The sequence below is a fragment of the Meyerozyma guilliermondii genome, genomic scaffold (genome assembly GCF_000149425.1).
Source record: "Meyerozyma guilliermondii ATCC 6260 scaffold_4 genomic scaffold, whole genome shotgun sequence".
NCBI classification, from domain to species: domain Eukaryota; kingdom Fungi; phylum Ascomycota; class Pichiomycetes; order Serinales; family Debaryomycetaceae; genus Meyerozyma; species Meyerozyma guilliermondii.
In genome coordinates this window covers 391,098-405,285 of record NW_001809797.1, presented here as the reverse complement: position 1 = coordinate 405,285, position 14,188 = coordinate 391,098, and the positions used below count along the sequence as shown (strand labels likewise).

General features: G+C 44.1%; 8 protein-coding genes across 8 annotated transcripts; 4 read left to right on the top strand and 4 right to left on the bottom strand. All coding sequences in view use genetic code 12, as the record gives it.

The window, feature by feature from the left end:
* Positions 1-105: 105 nt before the first annotated feature.
* Positions 106-1,245, bottom strand: ARO2 (bifunctional chorismate synthase/riboflavin reductase [NAD(P)H]; the record flags this gene model as incomplete). The annotated part of the gene is made up of 1 exon (XM_001484049.1): positions 106-1,245. The coding sequence occupies one exon, from the start codon at positions 1,243-1,245 to the stop codon at positions 106-108; it is 1,140 nt and encodes a 379-aa protein (XP_001484099.2).
* Positions 1,246-1,743: 498 nt separating this feature from the next.
* On the top strand, positions 1,744-3,609 carry PGUG_03479 (uncharacterized protein; the record flags this gene model as incomplete). Its single annotated transcript, XM_001484048.1, has 1 exon — positions 1,744-3,609. The coding sequence occupies one exon, from the start codon at positions 1,744-1,746 to the stop codon at positions 3,607-3,609; it is 1,866 nt and encodes a 621-aa protein (XP_001484098.2).
* Positions 3,610-3,808: 199 nt separating this feature from the next.
* Positions 3,809-6,103, top strand: MNL1 (Mnl1p; the record flags this gene model as incomplete). Its single annotated transcript, XM_001484047.1, has 1 exon — positions 3,809-6,103. One exon carries the CDS (start codon positions 3,809-3,811, stop codon positions 6,101-6,103), a length of 2,295 nt encoding a protein of 764 aa, XP_001484097.2.
* Positions 6,104-6,188: 85 nt separating this feature from the next.
* ACE2 (DNA-binding transcription factor) lies at positions 6,189-8,015 on the bottom strand (the record flags this gene model as incomplete). Its single annotated transcript, XM_001484046.1, has 1 exon — positions 6,189-8,015. The coding sequence occupies one exon, from the start codon at positions 8,013-8,015 to the stop codon at positions 6,189-6,191; it is 1,827 nt and encodes a 608-aa protein (XP_001484096.2).
* A 337-nt stretch (positions 8,016-8,352) lies between these two features.
* Positions 8,353-9,693, bottom strand: KGD2 (alpha-ketoglutarate dehydrogenase; the record flags this gene model as incomplete). The annotated part of the gene is made up of 1 exon (XM_001484045.1): positions 8,353-9,693. One exon carries the CDS (start codon positions 9,691-9,693, stop codon positions 8,353-8,355), a length of 1,341 nt encoding a protein of 446 aa, XP_001484095.1.
* Positions 9,694-9,951: 258 nt separating this feature from the next.
* On the top strand, positions 9,952-11,115 carry PGUG_03475 (uncharacterized protein; the record flags this gene model as incomplete). The annotated part of the gene is made up of 1 exon (XM_001484044.1): positions 9,952-11,115. One exon carries the CDS (start codon positions 9,952-9,954, stop codon positions 11,113-11,115), a length of 1,164 nt encoding a protein of 387 aa, XP_001484094.2.
* A 62-nt stretch (positions 11,116-11,177) lies between these two features.
* PGUG_03474 (uncharacterized protein) lies at positions 11,178-11,693 on the top strand (the record flags this gene model as incomplete). Its single annotated transcript, XM_001484043.1, has 1 exon — positions 11,178-11,693. One exon carries the CDS (start codon positions 11,178-11,180, stop codon positions 11,691-11,693), a length of 516 nt encoding a protein of 171 aa, XP_001484093.2.
* Positions 11,694-11,785: 92 nt separating this feature from the next.
* On the bottom strand, positions 11,786-14,068 carry FLC2 (flavin adenine dinucleotide transporter; the record flags this gene model as incomplete). The annotated part of the gene is made up of 1 exon (XM_001484042.1): positions 11,786-14,068. The coding sequence occupies one exon, from the start codon at positions 14,066-14,068 to the stop codon at positions 11,786-11,788; it is 2,283 nt and encodes a 760-aa protein (XP_001484092.2).
* Positions 14,069-14,188: the final 120 nt, after the last annotated feature.

Genomic DNA, 14,188 nt, shown 5'->3' with positions numbered 1-14,188 from the left:
AGGTACTACCATACAAGATAGTACTACGGTAATACAAGATAGAATATTACAAATGACAACATTCAGGTATCTTTAGGGACCGTTGGCCCTATCTGCTATATGTTCTTAGTCACTCGAGGCAACGATAGATCTGCCGTACTCACGAGACTTTTGTATCAATAGTTGGTCAACCAAGACCAAGGCTGTCATAGCCTCGACAATAGGTACCGCACGAGGGGTGACACTTGGATCGTGTCTTCCCCTTGCTGCAAGCACTCCACTCTTTCCATCGTATGTCAGGGTTTGTTGTTCTTGAGAAATGGTGGCTGCTGACTTGAATGCAACTGAAAAGTAAATGTTCTCTCCATTTGAGATTCCTCCTTGGGTTCCGCCCGAGTTGTTGGTTTTGGTCTTCAATCTCTTGTTGAGCTCGTCAAAGACAAAGGGATCGTTATGTTTCGAGCCGGGAATGGTGGTCCCGTGAAAACCAGATCCAATTTCGAAGCCCTTTGTTGCTGGCAACGAAAGCATAGCATGAGCCAAAGTAGCTTCCAACTTGTCGAAACATGGCTCACCCAAGCCAATGGGGCAGTTTCTAACCACACAGGTGACAACTCCTCCAATAGAGTCCTGGGCATCTCTGTACTTTTCAATCTCCTTGACCATCTGCTCACGAACCGAGGCATCTGGACAACGAATGGGGCCCACGCCGTCGACCTCTTCCCTGGTTATAGTACTGAGGATTTTCTGAAAAGTAGGGTCCAATGGGTTTCTGTCCATGGCTACAGAACCAATACTGGAAACAAACGCCACGATTTCCACGCCGTTGGCAAGCGAAAGAACCTTTTCTGCAATCGCACCAGCAGCCACTCGACCAATAGTCTCTCTGGCTGAGGATCTGCCTCCTCCAGAAGCAGATTTGGCACCGTACTTTTGGATATAAGTCCAATCGGCGTGCGAAGGACGAGGGTAAAGGTCAGTTTCCGAGTAGTCATTGGGACGGTGGTCCTCGTTTAACACAAGCATACCAATTGGAGATCCCAAGGTTATACCGTTCTCGGTTCCGGATTGAATATGGACCTGATCTTTCTCGTTTCTGGGTGTCGATAACTTGGACTGACCTGGCCTTCTTCTACTCAACTGAGGCTGTATGTCACTTTCTGACAATTTAAGTCCAGGAGGACATCCATCGACAATACATCCGACGGACTTGCAGTGCGACTCACCATAGGTGGTCACTCTGAATATTTTTCCAAACGTTGACATGGTTGGGTGAGTGAGACCCCGGCATAAATTTTCAGTGTGAGTAATAGCTGGTGCACTGGCTGTGAAATGTGACGATGATGACGGTTCAAGTAAAGGTTGAACTTTCTTATTGAGGAGCTATTCTTTTCGAGTTTGAGGCACTTAGTGGGGTTCCCTGTAATGATCAAAATGTCGTCTGAGGTCCTAGGGGATTCATTGTCAAAATTCAACCCAATAGAAATGGCTGCAAATAATGATCGGTTGCACAATTACAATAATCACATTGCCAATGATTATTGCTAAAACTGTTTGGTGCTTTAACGGCTTGGTGCATTCTCCACTACCTTAAAGAGCTTACCGTTCGTACTCTCGATCCGTCTCTTCCACTTTGTCGATATTGACGTTCACGTGATCTGTCCTAATACGGTAAAAACATAAAGGTAAACACCACTATCCAAATTCTTTGCGGCGCCGTGGGGAACAAAGACACTTTTTGATAGTGTAATTGAACTGCACATCATGCTTACCAGGTGGAAGTCCTGGCTGGATATTTTTATCTTACTTACGATTAATGCAGTTGTCGCATTTGCATGGAATACCGTCTATGATTTAGAAGGAGGACATGCATATCTCCAGTTGCAAAACAATGACATTATAAAGATTGATTTTTCTGTTGATGGAGACTTGAAGTCGGATATAAAGTCGGATGATACCTTACCAGTGTATTGTACTGCTCCAGACAACTCGACTATATTTTTGCAGCAAGGTGAATTGTATGGTTTTATTTCAGCACCACCCAAAAGACTGACAAGGTCAAAAGATGTTTGTGGAGATGGCTTACTAGAACTCAGAACTTTTAATGAATCGGCTCAGCTGTGGGATTCCGTGCTGTTGGCATCCAATGCATTCGATGAACTCGACGATGCTTCGTTCTATGAAAGTGCAACATACTTGGCTGCTGAGGATACTCTTTACATTTACGGAGGATTATGCCATCCGTCATCGGAGATCACGAACAGGCTCATATCGTTTGATTTTGAAAAAAAGCTGTTCTCCAACATTTCAACATCCACTAAACCCCAGCCATTTTACGGTGCTTCCAATATACTTGGACCCGACTCTCAGACTCAATTGGTCATAGGAGGACAAACAAATAAAGGTTGGCTCAACATGTATCAGCTAGCCACATGGAACTTTGATTCTGGATGGTCTTTCAAATCGGTTGCTACTGGAAATGATAAGATAAACTCTCGAAAGTTTGCATTGGCACTTCCATTATTTGATCCCTTGTCCAACGACTCTGTGGCAGAAATTCAGCTGCATTTCCTGGTGAAAAGTGTTCTTCTTATAGGAGGACAAACCTTGAACCAGCCGTCTACTCCAGCGGTGGCTAAGTTGGCTACTAACGATGCTAGTTGGGCATGGCAAGAACTTGATTTGGATATCGACCCCGAACAAATTTTGGGAGCGGCATCCATTTTCAACACCCTTTTAGTTGTCAATCAAGACTCCACAAAGCGTGATAACAGCTATAAAGTAACACTTTACGACACGGACAATTTGAAGCAGGTATCGAGTCTCAAGGACAATTATTCCAGCAAATTCGCACCCACCAACAACTCAAATCTGGTGCCTAAAAAGGCCATTTTGGGTACAATTCTTCCTGTCGCTGCCATTGCAGCTGCAGTTGCGGCGTCCTTATTCATCATTAAGCGCCGCAAGGCATCCGCAGCTGAGCCTAAAGACGACGACATTGACTACCACTTTGGGAACTTTTATGATCAAAATAGCACCACCCATCCATACAACAATAGGCTAGCAGCAGACTCTGCTAGTACCCTTGACGGTGCTCTGATAGACTCGTGGGTTCGCAAAAGACAAGAATACGAGGAGAAAAGAAGCAAGTTCCATAACGACCATTGGACGTCCAAAGATACTTTGACTAGTGGTGAGTACAACAACGAAGAACACGAATTGCCTGAAAAACCATCGCCCACTCCTTTGCAAGGAAGTTTTATGAACCGTTCAGTCTCAAAGGTGAAAGGAAATTTCTCATTTACCAACACTCCTGGCTCACCAAGAATGATGTTATCACCAAAGAACTTGACTGGGCCTCGAACGTTGCGAGAAAAGGCCAGTCAAAATACCTTGATATCCACCGGAGGCAGGCTCTTTGACGACGAAATGTCTTCCGAAAACATGGCAGAGTCAGATAATCATACCAACTACGATTCCGATAACTCTCTTGACGAGATGATGGATGTGCAAGTATTGGTGAGTTCCAAACGTAGATCCGTGCTCAAGGTGATGAACCCCGATCTGGATACGGTCGATGGAGATATACGGCAACGAGTTCCATCGGACGAAGCCAAAGAACAAGACTAAGCTGGAAAGCTTTCGACAGAGATGAGTCAATGAAATGTAACAGTATGTACTATATTATAGGATGAATTTGCAACCGTTCGCGGATTTGGGACTGCACACGGTACCCGTAGGCCGCAGATCTGGTTATCATAGCCGCATTGCCAATTCGCAACAAAATTCTAAAAACAAATTCTGCTCGGTTGTATAGACACTTTGGAACATGGAAAGGTTATACCAATTTCCGTCGCGAGATCGATCACATCCTGATCCGATGCGCACCAACTCGGAAACTGGGGGCTCTTTTGTAACCGCAAAACCTTCTTCCAGCCACGAACCCAATGGCTTTGTGGACCAATGGTCCAATCTGCCGTACCCCGAGGTCAATTCAACCGCCCCAGACTATGATATGGGTGACGAGCCTGGGTTCAGGGGTGCGGAGAATGGGTTTTATGGAGCCACAGACATGGGCGATGGCACGGCAATGGATGAAGATCGAGTCAATGCCACGCCACATTCACAGTACATGCAAGACTTTGACCTACCTATGGAAAATCACGTTAAAGTTCCCGGAGCATTCTATGATGAAGTAATAGAAGACCTGTTTGTGCCAGCAGGCAAAACGCTTCACGGTGGGTTTCTTCCATCAAAGTTTTCTCAGCCTGTGTTTCCCTCCCAGTCATCAGTTCTTGCGCTGGCACCGGCCCAGGATGGTCCATCTCCAATGCACTTGAGTAGCCCCGAAGGTAACCCACAGCTGTTCACAGCTCTCCAGGGACTCTCCTTAGACGTAAACCAAAACCAACCCAATGAAGGTATCACCCAAAATAGCTCGAATAGCAACATGTCTGGTTGTGATAATGGACCGAGTCCGCTGCATCAGTCGATAGACAGCTACACTGGGACCACTTTGGGAGCCTTCGTCAACGGACCCAGTGGGAACTACAATGACGGCACATATATGAACGAATTGAGTCCGTTTACCACAAACAATTCGCTTACTCCATCGGCTGGCTCGATTCATTCGACTCAACCGTCATTTTTTTCGGCTCACCAATTCTTGAATGCCAATTCTGTCGATCAGGGGCCTCCTAGTGCAATGCATAGACCCTCTTTGGACTTATATTCATTGCGTCCATCACTTGACAGTCAACAGTCAACTCCATTGAGTCGGCGGGAAAGTGGCCAAAATGGACGCTATAGTAGCTTCACCAACTCCATTTCCAACTATATCCCGTTCATGAATGATCGCCAACGACCTTCGGATGCGCTGTCCAAAATAACCACACCACCATCGCCCTCTTCGCCAGCCCCACAAAAATTCACGGCAGCAAAATCTTCATATCAAGACCAGCAATCGCGCCATCTTATTCGAAGCATTTTCAAATCCAACGGTCCTTCTATTGTAAATACAAATCAAGATGGTGATACATCTACCGGAGACCTTGACGAGAATTCCAATAATGACAACATAAATGAGTTTTTGATCATGAGTCCCAAAGATGAAGTTGCGGAAATGGATTTCTCCGACAAGAAACTGAAGAGGTCGAAGAGGAGTATATTTACCCGCTTCAAGACGCCAACCAAGAACGAAACGGTCGATCCTGGAGCCATTTGGCCCGACCAAGAAATGAAGAACGGCGAAGTTAAACCAGATCCGGATGCAAGCGACATGGATACGGAAGCAAAGCAAATGTTCAGGGATGGCTATTACGACTTTATGCCTCCAACAATGGAACAAGCACCTCTGGAGGAAAGTATTCCCCCTATGTATGTGCAACGAGAACCCAACTACGCTGCCTTGTTTCAAAATGTTGGTAAACGAAGAGTAACCAAAACCAAGGCGAAACAATCGAAGGTAAAGCAGGAACAAGTATCTGAGGGTGAAAGTGGATTCAACAGTCTCAATTCGATGGAAAGTAAAATTAAGCGTGAACCATCACTAGATCTGGGAGAGCTACTTGCTGCAAAAAACTCAAACAATCCAGACAACAGCAATTTAAGCATTGGGTCTGACCGTCTACTGCTGGCCAGTGAAATTTCCAGGTCATCTCACGATACTCAAGACTCCGAAGTACATAGTACGGGGATAGCAAACGCTTCTAAACGCATTTTGGGACTCAAGCTCATGTCCAAGCGAAAGACCAATGTTCGTCGCCAGACACCAGACCTCAAAGATACAAACGTTGAAATTGACTTCAAAGATTTGAATCTTCCGGATGATACTGAAGTTATTTCAGGTGAGTCTAAATACCGGATAAGGGGACGCAAGGAAAACAAGGAAGCGGATCTTGTTGACGAATCCAAGATATTTGTGTGCAGCTACTGCTCACGAAGATTCAAGCGCCAAGAACATCTCAAGCGACACTTTAGATCGCTTCACACACAAGAAAAGCCATATGACTGCGAAATATGCCACAAGAAGTTTAGTAGAAGTGACAATCTCAATCAGCATCTCAAAATCCACAAGTTGGAGGCAATTGAGAACGACGGCGAAGAAGAAAGTACAAACGATTAATAGGAACGTGTATTACTAAACGAACACCAGGAATAACAAATTTTGAACCAGAAGAAATGAATTATGACAATGAAAAAAATGATCGCTAAGCGTAGTCTTGCTTAAGAGCTGAATTGATCTCCTCAGTTAAACGATCCGACGTAAGTACATCGAGCACCTCGGGGCGACCGTGAATCTTCGGTTTCAGAATATGGTGATTGTCATCACTGTAAACTCCACCAGAGCATATATTTCGAGCCTGGTGTTTCCTCATAGCATCTAGTCGAGAAAACACTTTACCGCAAGGACACTTGCAATGTCTATTTTCAAGGTGTGCTTTAACATGACGATTCAAATCGTGCTGTCTTACAAACTTTTTGGGACAGTAGGCACATGCAAAAGGTCGGTCGCTCAAATGGGTTTGAATATGAGATCGAACATTATATCTTCTGGTAAATTTCTTTCCACAATCCTGGTAAGTACAAGTGAATTGTTTATCCTCATCTGGGCCTACCCAATACTGGTCGAGCTCTCCTGGAGGTAACAAGGAAGTTTTCGCAACTCTCTTTTTGGGTGACGATTGTTGGATTGCATCTCTAACACCTTGAGTTGTATTTACTCGAGGATGGGGTGAAATAACAGGACTCCATTCTAGTCCAACTCTATCTTTCTTTCTTGGAGTCATTGGGAACTGGCTTTTGAGGGGAGTGAGTTGAGATATGGTTACGTTTGCGTCGATAGTGTCATCATTTGCAGCCATATGTCTTGTGGGAGTCATATTGTTTGACATATTGTTTGTCATGTTGTTCCTTAATGGAGACGAGTTGAACGCATGGGCAACCTGGTTGGCATAAGGAGAGCTGTAGTTTTGCTTGTCTTCTTGATACAACAAGTCATTGTCTGAGAAAAATTGTGGCTGGTAAAGTTGACGCTGGGGACCCAATTGCTGGTGGACTGGTGAAGAAAACAAACTGTTTCCTCCTGGTGCCATATAAGACCTCGAAGGTGAGGGTGATTGCGGTTCCGGCGAAGATTGCCAATCTGGTGAACCATTGGATAAGGTGGGTGGTGAAGGAGGAGGTAAAATTGAGTTCTGATTCTTGTTCAAGGCAATCTGCTGAGGTCTGAAAATGGCGCCTTGAGGTTGTTGCGCTGGGATTGGAACGTATTTATAAACAGGCTCTGGACTCCTCAGTGATCTATGGTTGTATTGGTATGAAGGAGAAGCATTTTCAGAAGGAGAAGGGTCCTCAAAGTTTGCCTCATAGAGTAATGGCTCGATATCATCGACATATTGCTGCTTTGAACCATCATCTTTGCTGTTGATTTCCTGCAAGTATTTGGCAGAGAACCTGTTCATGGAAGGAGTGCTGCTGCAGACTGGAGCTTGAGTATCTGCAGGTGGTGATGGTGGAAACTTGTAAGACTTTGGATTGTTGTTCGTCACAAGGTAATCCAGTTTCTCCTTGTTCTTTTCCAGTTCCTTTTGGTTTTGGTTTTCAAATTCAATCTCATCTTGCTCTGCCAAATGAATTGGTTTTGCCAGGTTTGGCAGCGATTCTCCAGCTCGCTGGTGTAAGTTCAAAATCTCGCCGGGAGAAATGTACTTGCTTATATCAGTTGAAGGTTTAGGACGATGAAGGTCACCAAGTATACCACCTCCTAACGAAAGCTCTCTGGTATGTTCAGCAAACCCAAAGATGGCAGTTCCACTAAGCTGGCGGCTGTGCTTCGCCTGATGTGTTTTGCGAGTATTGTTATTCATAAATCCTGATGGAACATCCAAGTCTTGAAGTCCGGTCAAAGTCTCGTTAAATAGGTTGTCGATCTCATTGTAGGCTTCAAAGTAGTTGTCAAATTCTTCGTGAGGAAGCGGGGCCTTAGACGCTCTCGCATCCATAGGCAGATCTTCCCACTGCCCAAACAGTTCCATCGGTTCCGAGTTAAACAAAACGTTTAAAGTTCTATGATCGGCACCGATTAGGTATTAAACTGGGGCCGAAATCAAGCGTAGCTTTTATTTGCAAATATATTAGTGAAAGCAAAATTTTGAATCTCAGGGATTGATATCAAGAAGAAGAAAAAGCAAGTGAATGCAGAATAGGCGGCACCATAATCAGCGAAAAGGATGCGAAAACTGGACTTGCCTATTTTGTACAAGTGTAAACACTGTCAATTAACCGTGCATTGTGTCTGTGTGCAGGCTGAGATTATACTTGATAGAAACTACTCTTATGACTGCTCGATTTAAATTATTGATCTAAAGATTCCTATTGCATTAACAACATCTTTCTTGGGTCCTCAATCAATTCCTTGATAGTTCTCAAGAAAATGACGGCTTCACGTCCGTCCAAAACTCTGTGGTCGTAAGTCAAAGCCAAGTACATCATTGGTCTCGAAACAATTTGACCATTGACAGTTACTGGTCTCTCTTTGACTCCATGCAAACCTAAAACGGCAGTTTGAGGCATATTGATGATAGGAGTACCATACAAAGAACCAAACACACCACCGTTAGAGATGGTAAAGGTACCACCGGTCATATCCTCCAAGGTGATCTTGTTGTCACGGGCCTTCTTACCCAATTTTGAGATCTCTTGTTCAATCTCCAAGATAGACAACGATTCGGCGTTTCTGACAACTGGGGTAACCAAACCCTTTGGAGTGGCCACAGCAACAGAAATGTCAGTGTAGTCTCTGAACACCAAGGTGTCGTTATTTTCAATGGCAGCATTGACGGCAGGAACGTCCTTGGCAGCCAAGCACGAAGCCTTGGCGAATGCACCCATGAAACCAAGCTTGATTCCGGTTTTTTCCAAGAATTCATCCTTGTATAATTTTCTCATTTCCATCAAGTTGGACATGTCGACTTCATTGAAAGTGGTCAAAGAAGCAGCGGTGTTTTGAGATTCCTTAAGACGCTCGGCGATTCTCAATCTCATTCTGTTCATCTTGACTCTCTCCTCGTGTCTAGAAAAGTTGGTGAAAGAAACGGGATCTTGCGACTTGGAGTCCTTCTTAGGCTCAGACTTGGATTCCTTCTTTGGTTCCTTCTTTGGCTCTTCCTTCTTAGGCTCGGGCTTTGATTCCTTAGGTTCTTCTTTCTTTTCCTCCTTCTTCTCTTCTTTTGGCTCCTCTTTCTTCTCTTCCTTTGGCTCCTCCTTCTTAGCAGCTCCACCTTCAGGTGCGGCACCTTCTTCAATCTTCAAAAGCTCTTGCCCAACCTCCACGGTGTCCTCAACTTCAACAAGAAGCTCGGTAATAGTTCCGGAAACTGGAGCATTGACCTCTACATCGATCTTGTCGGTTTCAATGGTAGCAATGGTCTCATCTTGTTCGACATAGTCTCCGACGCTTTTGCTGTAAGATGCCAAAGTACCCTCGGTGATGGACTCTGCCATCTCAGGAACCTTTACGGTTTGCGATGCAAATCTTTTGAAGGACATTCCCATGGGAGTGGACACTTTGAAGCCAGATTGGACCCCGGCGATCAAGGCAGGACGAAGACCAGTTTTGGCACCCAAAGTAAGATTACGGGCCATGGACACTTTAGCCATGTTTCCCGCACGTGGGAGGTGGCTCATGCTGCGTTTTATACTTCTGGACAACATCTTGATAATTTTTCGAAATCACGAATGCTTATATACGTTTCCGATGCCTTGCTCCGAGTTACCCTTTACTGGTGTAGGGGTTTTTCCGGGAAGAAGCTCCGGGGGTTGGTTGTCAGCGCTGTGATTGGCAGACGCCCCGGGGTCCCGTGAAAAGTTGACCTGCATCTGGCGGCACGGGACCTGTTTTCGTTTGTTCCATTTTTGGACTTGGGTGCAAAATGGCGAAACCGTTTTGATTTTCAGATTAGATTATTAGCAATGACCCTCGACCCCCACAAAATACATGATGAGAGGGTGGTGAGCGATATGTCTCGGTTTGAGTTTGGAACGATGGTCCCACGCAACCGATCTCGAAACCCAACTCCAACTTCCAGCGATTACAATCCCAATAATGAGCATGGGTTTATTCTGCATCTGAACGCTTCTGAACCGTATTTACCAACAGATATCTATTCCGATTACATGAACTCATCTGTGGTGTCGACAGACTTAAATCGGGACGTACCATATCCATTATCAGGGACAAATTCCAACCCAATACTTGCTATCCCCAGTGTTCCCAATGCAAGTCGTAATTCCAATGATACGCTTACCGACGGCGTAGACTATCGAAATAAGGACCTTCCGCCAATTCAGGAACCCAAAGAGTACTATGGCTTGACCCGAGGTTCGGTTATGGGAAGCGGAACTAGTGACTTGCAAAGCACCAATTCTCGAAAGAAAGAATTAGAACAGCATCTCGTGAAGCAAGTGATGAACCAGCCTTTGGTCTCTATACCAGCCAGTAAGTTTGTTGGTTCGAAGGCTGATTCAGATAAAGAAATCACCATCACGTTGAACTTGCTTCTCTACATTTTCGAAATTATATGCGAAATGATCTTGATCATTCTTTCAAGTACTCTGCTCCATTCAGACAATGCGATTCCTAATGCCATCTATCGGTACTTTATTGCTGGTGGAGCTATCTCCATGATTGTCTCCTCGCTCTTTATATGTCAGGTAATCAATTTTGAGAAACGGAATGGTAGTTTCTACTGCTTGGCTGCTACATTGATCACAGTTGTTTCATTTATCATAGCGATGTCCCAGGTGGTTTCGAAACTGTGTCCCTCTTCAAGTGTGTGTAATACTCGCAAAGCCATCACAGCCTTCATAATAATATCCACTTTTCTATGGATAGGAAACCTCGTCATGTTTTTGACAACCCTCTACATATCAAAGCTCAACTTGTTGGATGATATCAACTTCGACTACCAGGAAGTTGGAAGCAATCAATCTAGGATATCCAGAATTCCACCAATGCCTGAGCCAGAAGAACTGCTGCTTCAAAAGTTTATTCTCAACGAAAATGGTGAAATGTTTCCTGTTCAGGGCCAAATGGATGTTGAGGGTCGCAATAAAATCTTAGTCTACACACTTTGAGCGATTGTGTTGCATTTGTATTTGTGGCTGCAAATTCAAAAATTAACTTTCCTAAAAGACAAATGAGGGCAATATTGCTTGTTCTTCCCGTGGCTGGAGCATTATATATCAATTTGACTGCACACCTAACAGCAACAGATAATTCTGGCACTTTTCGCAATTCGTCTTCAATTTTTACAGATGAACAAAAAGCTGAACTTTTGAAAAATGAAGCTGACAATATTGTTCATGCTCAAGTATTCAACCAGATAATTGAGAAGGTAGCACTGGTTGCAACCACTGCACAGCTGGCCATGGAAGAAATTGTTGAAGATCCTCTAGACTTTGCAATAGAAGCCGACCGTAGTCTTGATAGACGCATTGGAGCCTTCGAAGATAAAATTGAAGATATGAAGGATCGAGTGAGAGAGAAGAAAGAGGCAACAGCACGGTCTACCAAGAACCTAGTATTTCACCCTATTCAGGTGGTTGCCGATGCCACTAGGGATGAAGATAATGACTTCGACCTCGAAGACTATGTTCAAGGAAACAAATATAACGAGCAACACGACTCAACTGGCTATAGAGTAGGAATATAAAATCATTTTCTTATTTTCTAATACAAATAATAACTAAAGTACAGTATTTTGGACTACCCTTTCCTGGGTAGTTGTTGCTCGTAGTTTGTTCATCACATGAAGTTCACCCGATTTCCTCGTTGTTGTTGAGGGTTGCCGTACGCTTTGTTGTATCCACCCATGGCAGTGTTAGGGTTGCCAACAATTGTGGAAGTTGGTTGCGTTGGCTCAAATGACTCAAGATAGTACGAATCCCTCTTCGAGTTCGAAGAGTCGTCATTATAGACGTTGGACTTGAATTGGTTCTGATGATTTTTAGTTTGATCATGGAAGGAGGATTCCTCATCGTATACGCTTTCATCTTCGTACTGGACAGGCTTTCCACTATGCTCGTGGCCTTTCATTGCTGTTGCACCCAAAGCCATCAATTCCATATCGTCTTCCCTCTCATTGATCTTACCATCAGCGGCACCCTGAGGACGGTCAAATCTTGGAATAAAAGAAACACGGTCGTCCTTCATAGGCTGGTAACGCGTGTCGGGGTTCTTGTATAACAATGCCAAAACACAGGTGATGATGGTGAACAAAAGCAAAAACAAGGCAAATACCGCATTCATGATGAAGTATACAATGGCCATGACCGAGGCCACAATCTGAGGTTGCTTGAACACATAAGAAAAGAACACAAAGAACAAGGCATTGATCGTATTGATGACTGCAATTGTGATGTTGAAAGCATTTGTTCTCTTATCCATGAACGGACGGAAGACACATACCAACACCATATAAACCAATTCTATCACAAACACGATAAGCGACTGTACTTTTCCATGTGTTTGCAACACAGCAACAAATAAGGACTTGAGGAATACGTAGATCAATGTGAAGCCAATGAAGTAATAGCAATCAGCACGGTACTGAACGTAGATGAAACCAAACTTATTCAAGAACTCACCATCACCGAAAAGCAAGTAAGCAGGGTTCTTGAACTGCTTAACAGATTGCCTTCCAAGGATAGCAACCCTAATGGTGGCCAGGCACAAAAGAACAAGAGACACTGCCAACATGAACACTGCAACGATGATAGTTCCTGCTGAATCATGTTCGTAGAATTCCCAAAGGCAAAGAACTGCAATTTGTGGGAATGCAACCAATAACAATCGGTACAAAGCACCCTTGATAATAAACGACCATTGTTGTCTGTACTCGTTAAATTTACCCTCGTTCATGATCTTTGATCTGATGCAAATTTCGATCACAGCCTTGAAAAGCATCAAGCAAACCACCATGACGAATCCGAAGAATATGGTAAACATAATACCGGTCATAAAGAGTTCAGTGATTTCAATTTTGGCCAAGTACGCCACCCTCTGAACTCCACGAAGAACAAGAATACGTGAACTCAAATCAGGGTCTTTCTCATCTGTTGTGTACAACTTGGGATCTAAGTTATCAGACAAACCGAAGTTGTCAGAGTCCAAAGTGATTCCATCTCTTTTGTCAAACAATATCATTTGGTTATTGTACTTGGTCTTTTCCACAAGCTGATTCAAGTAGTCAATGGATCTCTTCATTTTCTTCTGAACAGAAATGGAGAGATGCAGGGCACGAATAATATCAGTGGAGGTACCGCCTGTAGCCTGGACGTACCAGTTGGCGATATTTTGGACGAAACCGACCCTAATAAGACCCAAGGACCACTGGAAGTTCTGAGCCCAAGCTGCGGCAATTGGAGGTACTTTAGCCACTGCCATCATTGATGTGATGGCTAACGACTGGAAGTAAACGAAAAGAGACATCGAGTTGGAAGCAATGTGAGCAGCAGTATTGGAATGGCCAATGACTGACACGACACCCGATGTAATTAACCCTAAACCAGACACCGCTGCGATAGGCCAAGCAGCATACTTTGTCTGGACGGTTTTTCCATTGGTAAGCGCAGCCTCCACACATGCCAAACTTGCGCCTGATTTCAAATCGTAAAGAACGACCCTGACTCTAGCATCGAGATCAGGAATCGTGAAAGCCACACCTGGAATTTGTTTTGAAATCGATTTACTGATTTTGTATGATGAAGACAACTCCAAGTGACCTGTTGTAAGAGGACAAACGGGAGCGTAGCCAAGGTCACAGAAACTGATGTTTTTTTGCACGATGTTGAGTCCATAAGCAATCAAGTTAATATTAGCACCAATTTTGGCGTTGATATTACTAATAGCGGAGACATCAAACACAACGCTTCGGTTATGACGGTAATACTTGACATCGAAATGTGAAGCGGTGAACTGGGAGTTGTCCATACATGTCAAAAGAGACGAGGTTCCCAAGTATTGGGCTGCGTGGACAACGCAAGTCAAGTGGGCAAACACCAAAAATACCGGAAAGAATAACTTCATGGTAGTACAATCAGCTGTGGTGTGTTTATGTGGGGAGGTGATTCGTCGAAATGAGCTGGGATGACTGGAGTTCTTCTTTCTTTATCTTAGCAAAATGATCCCTGATCTTTGAGCGAACGA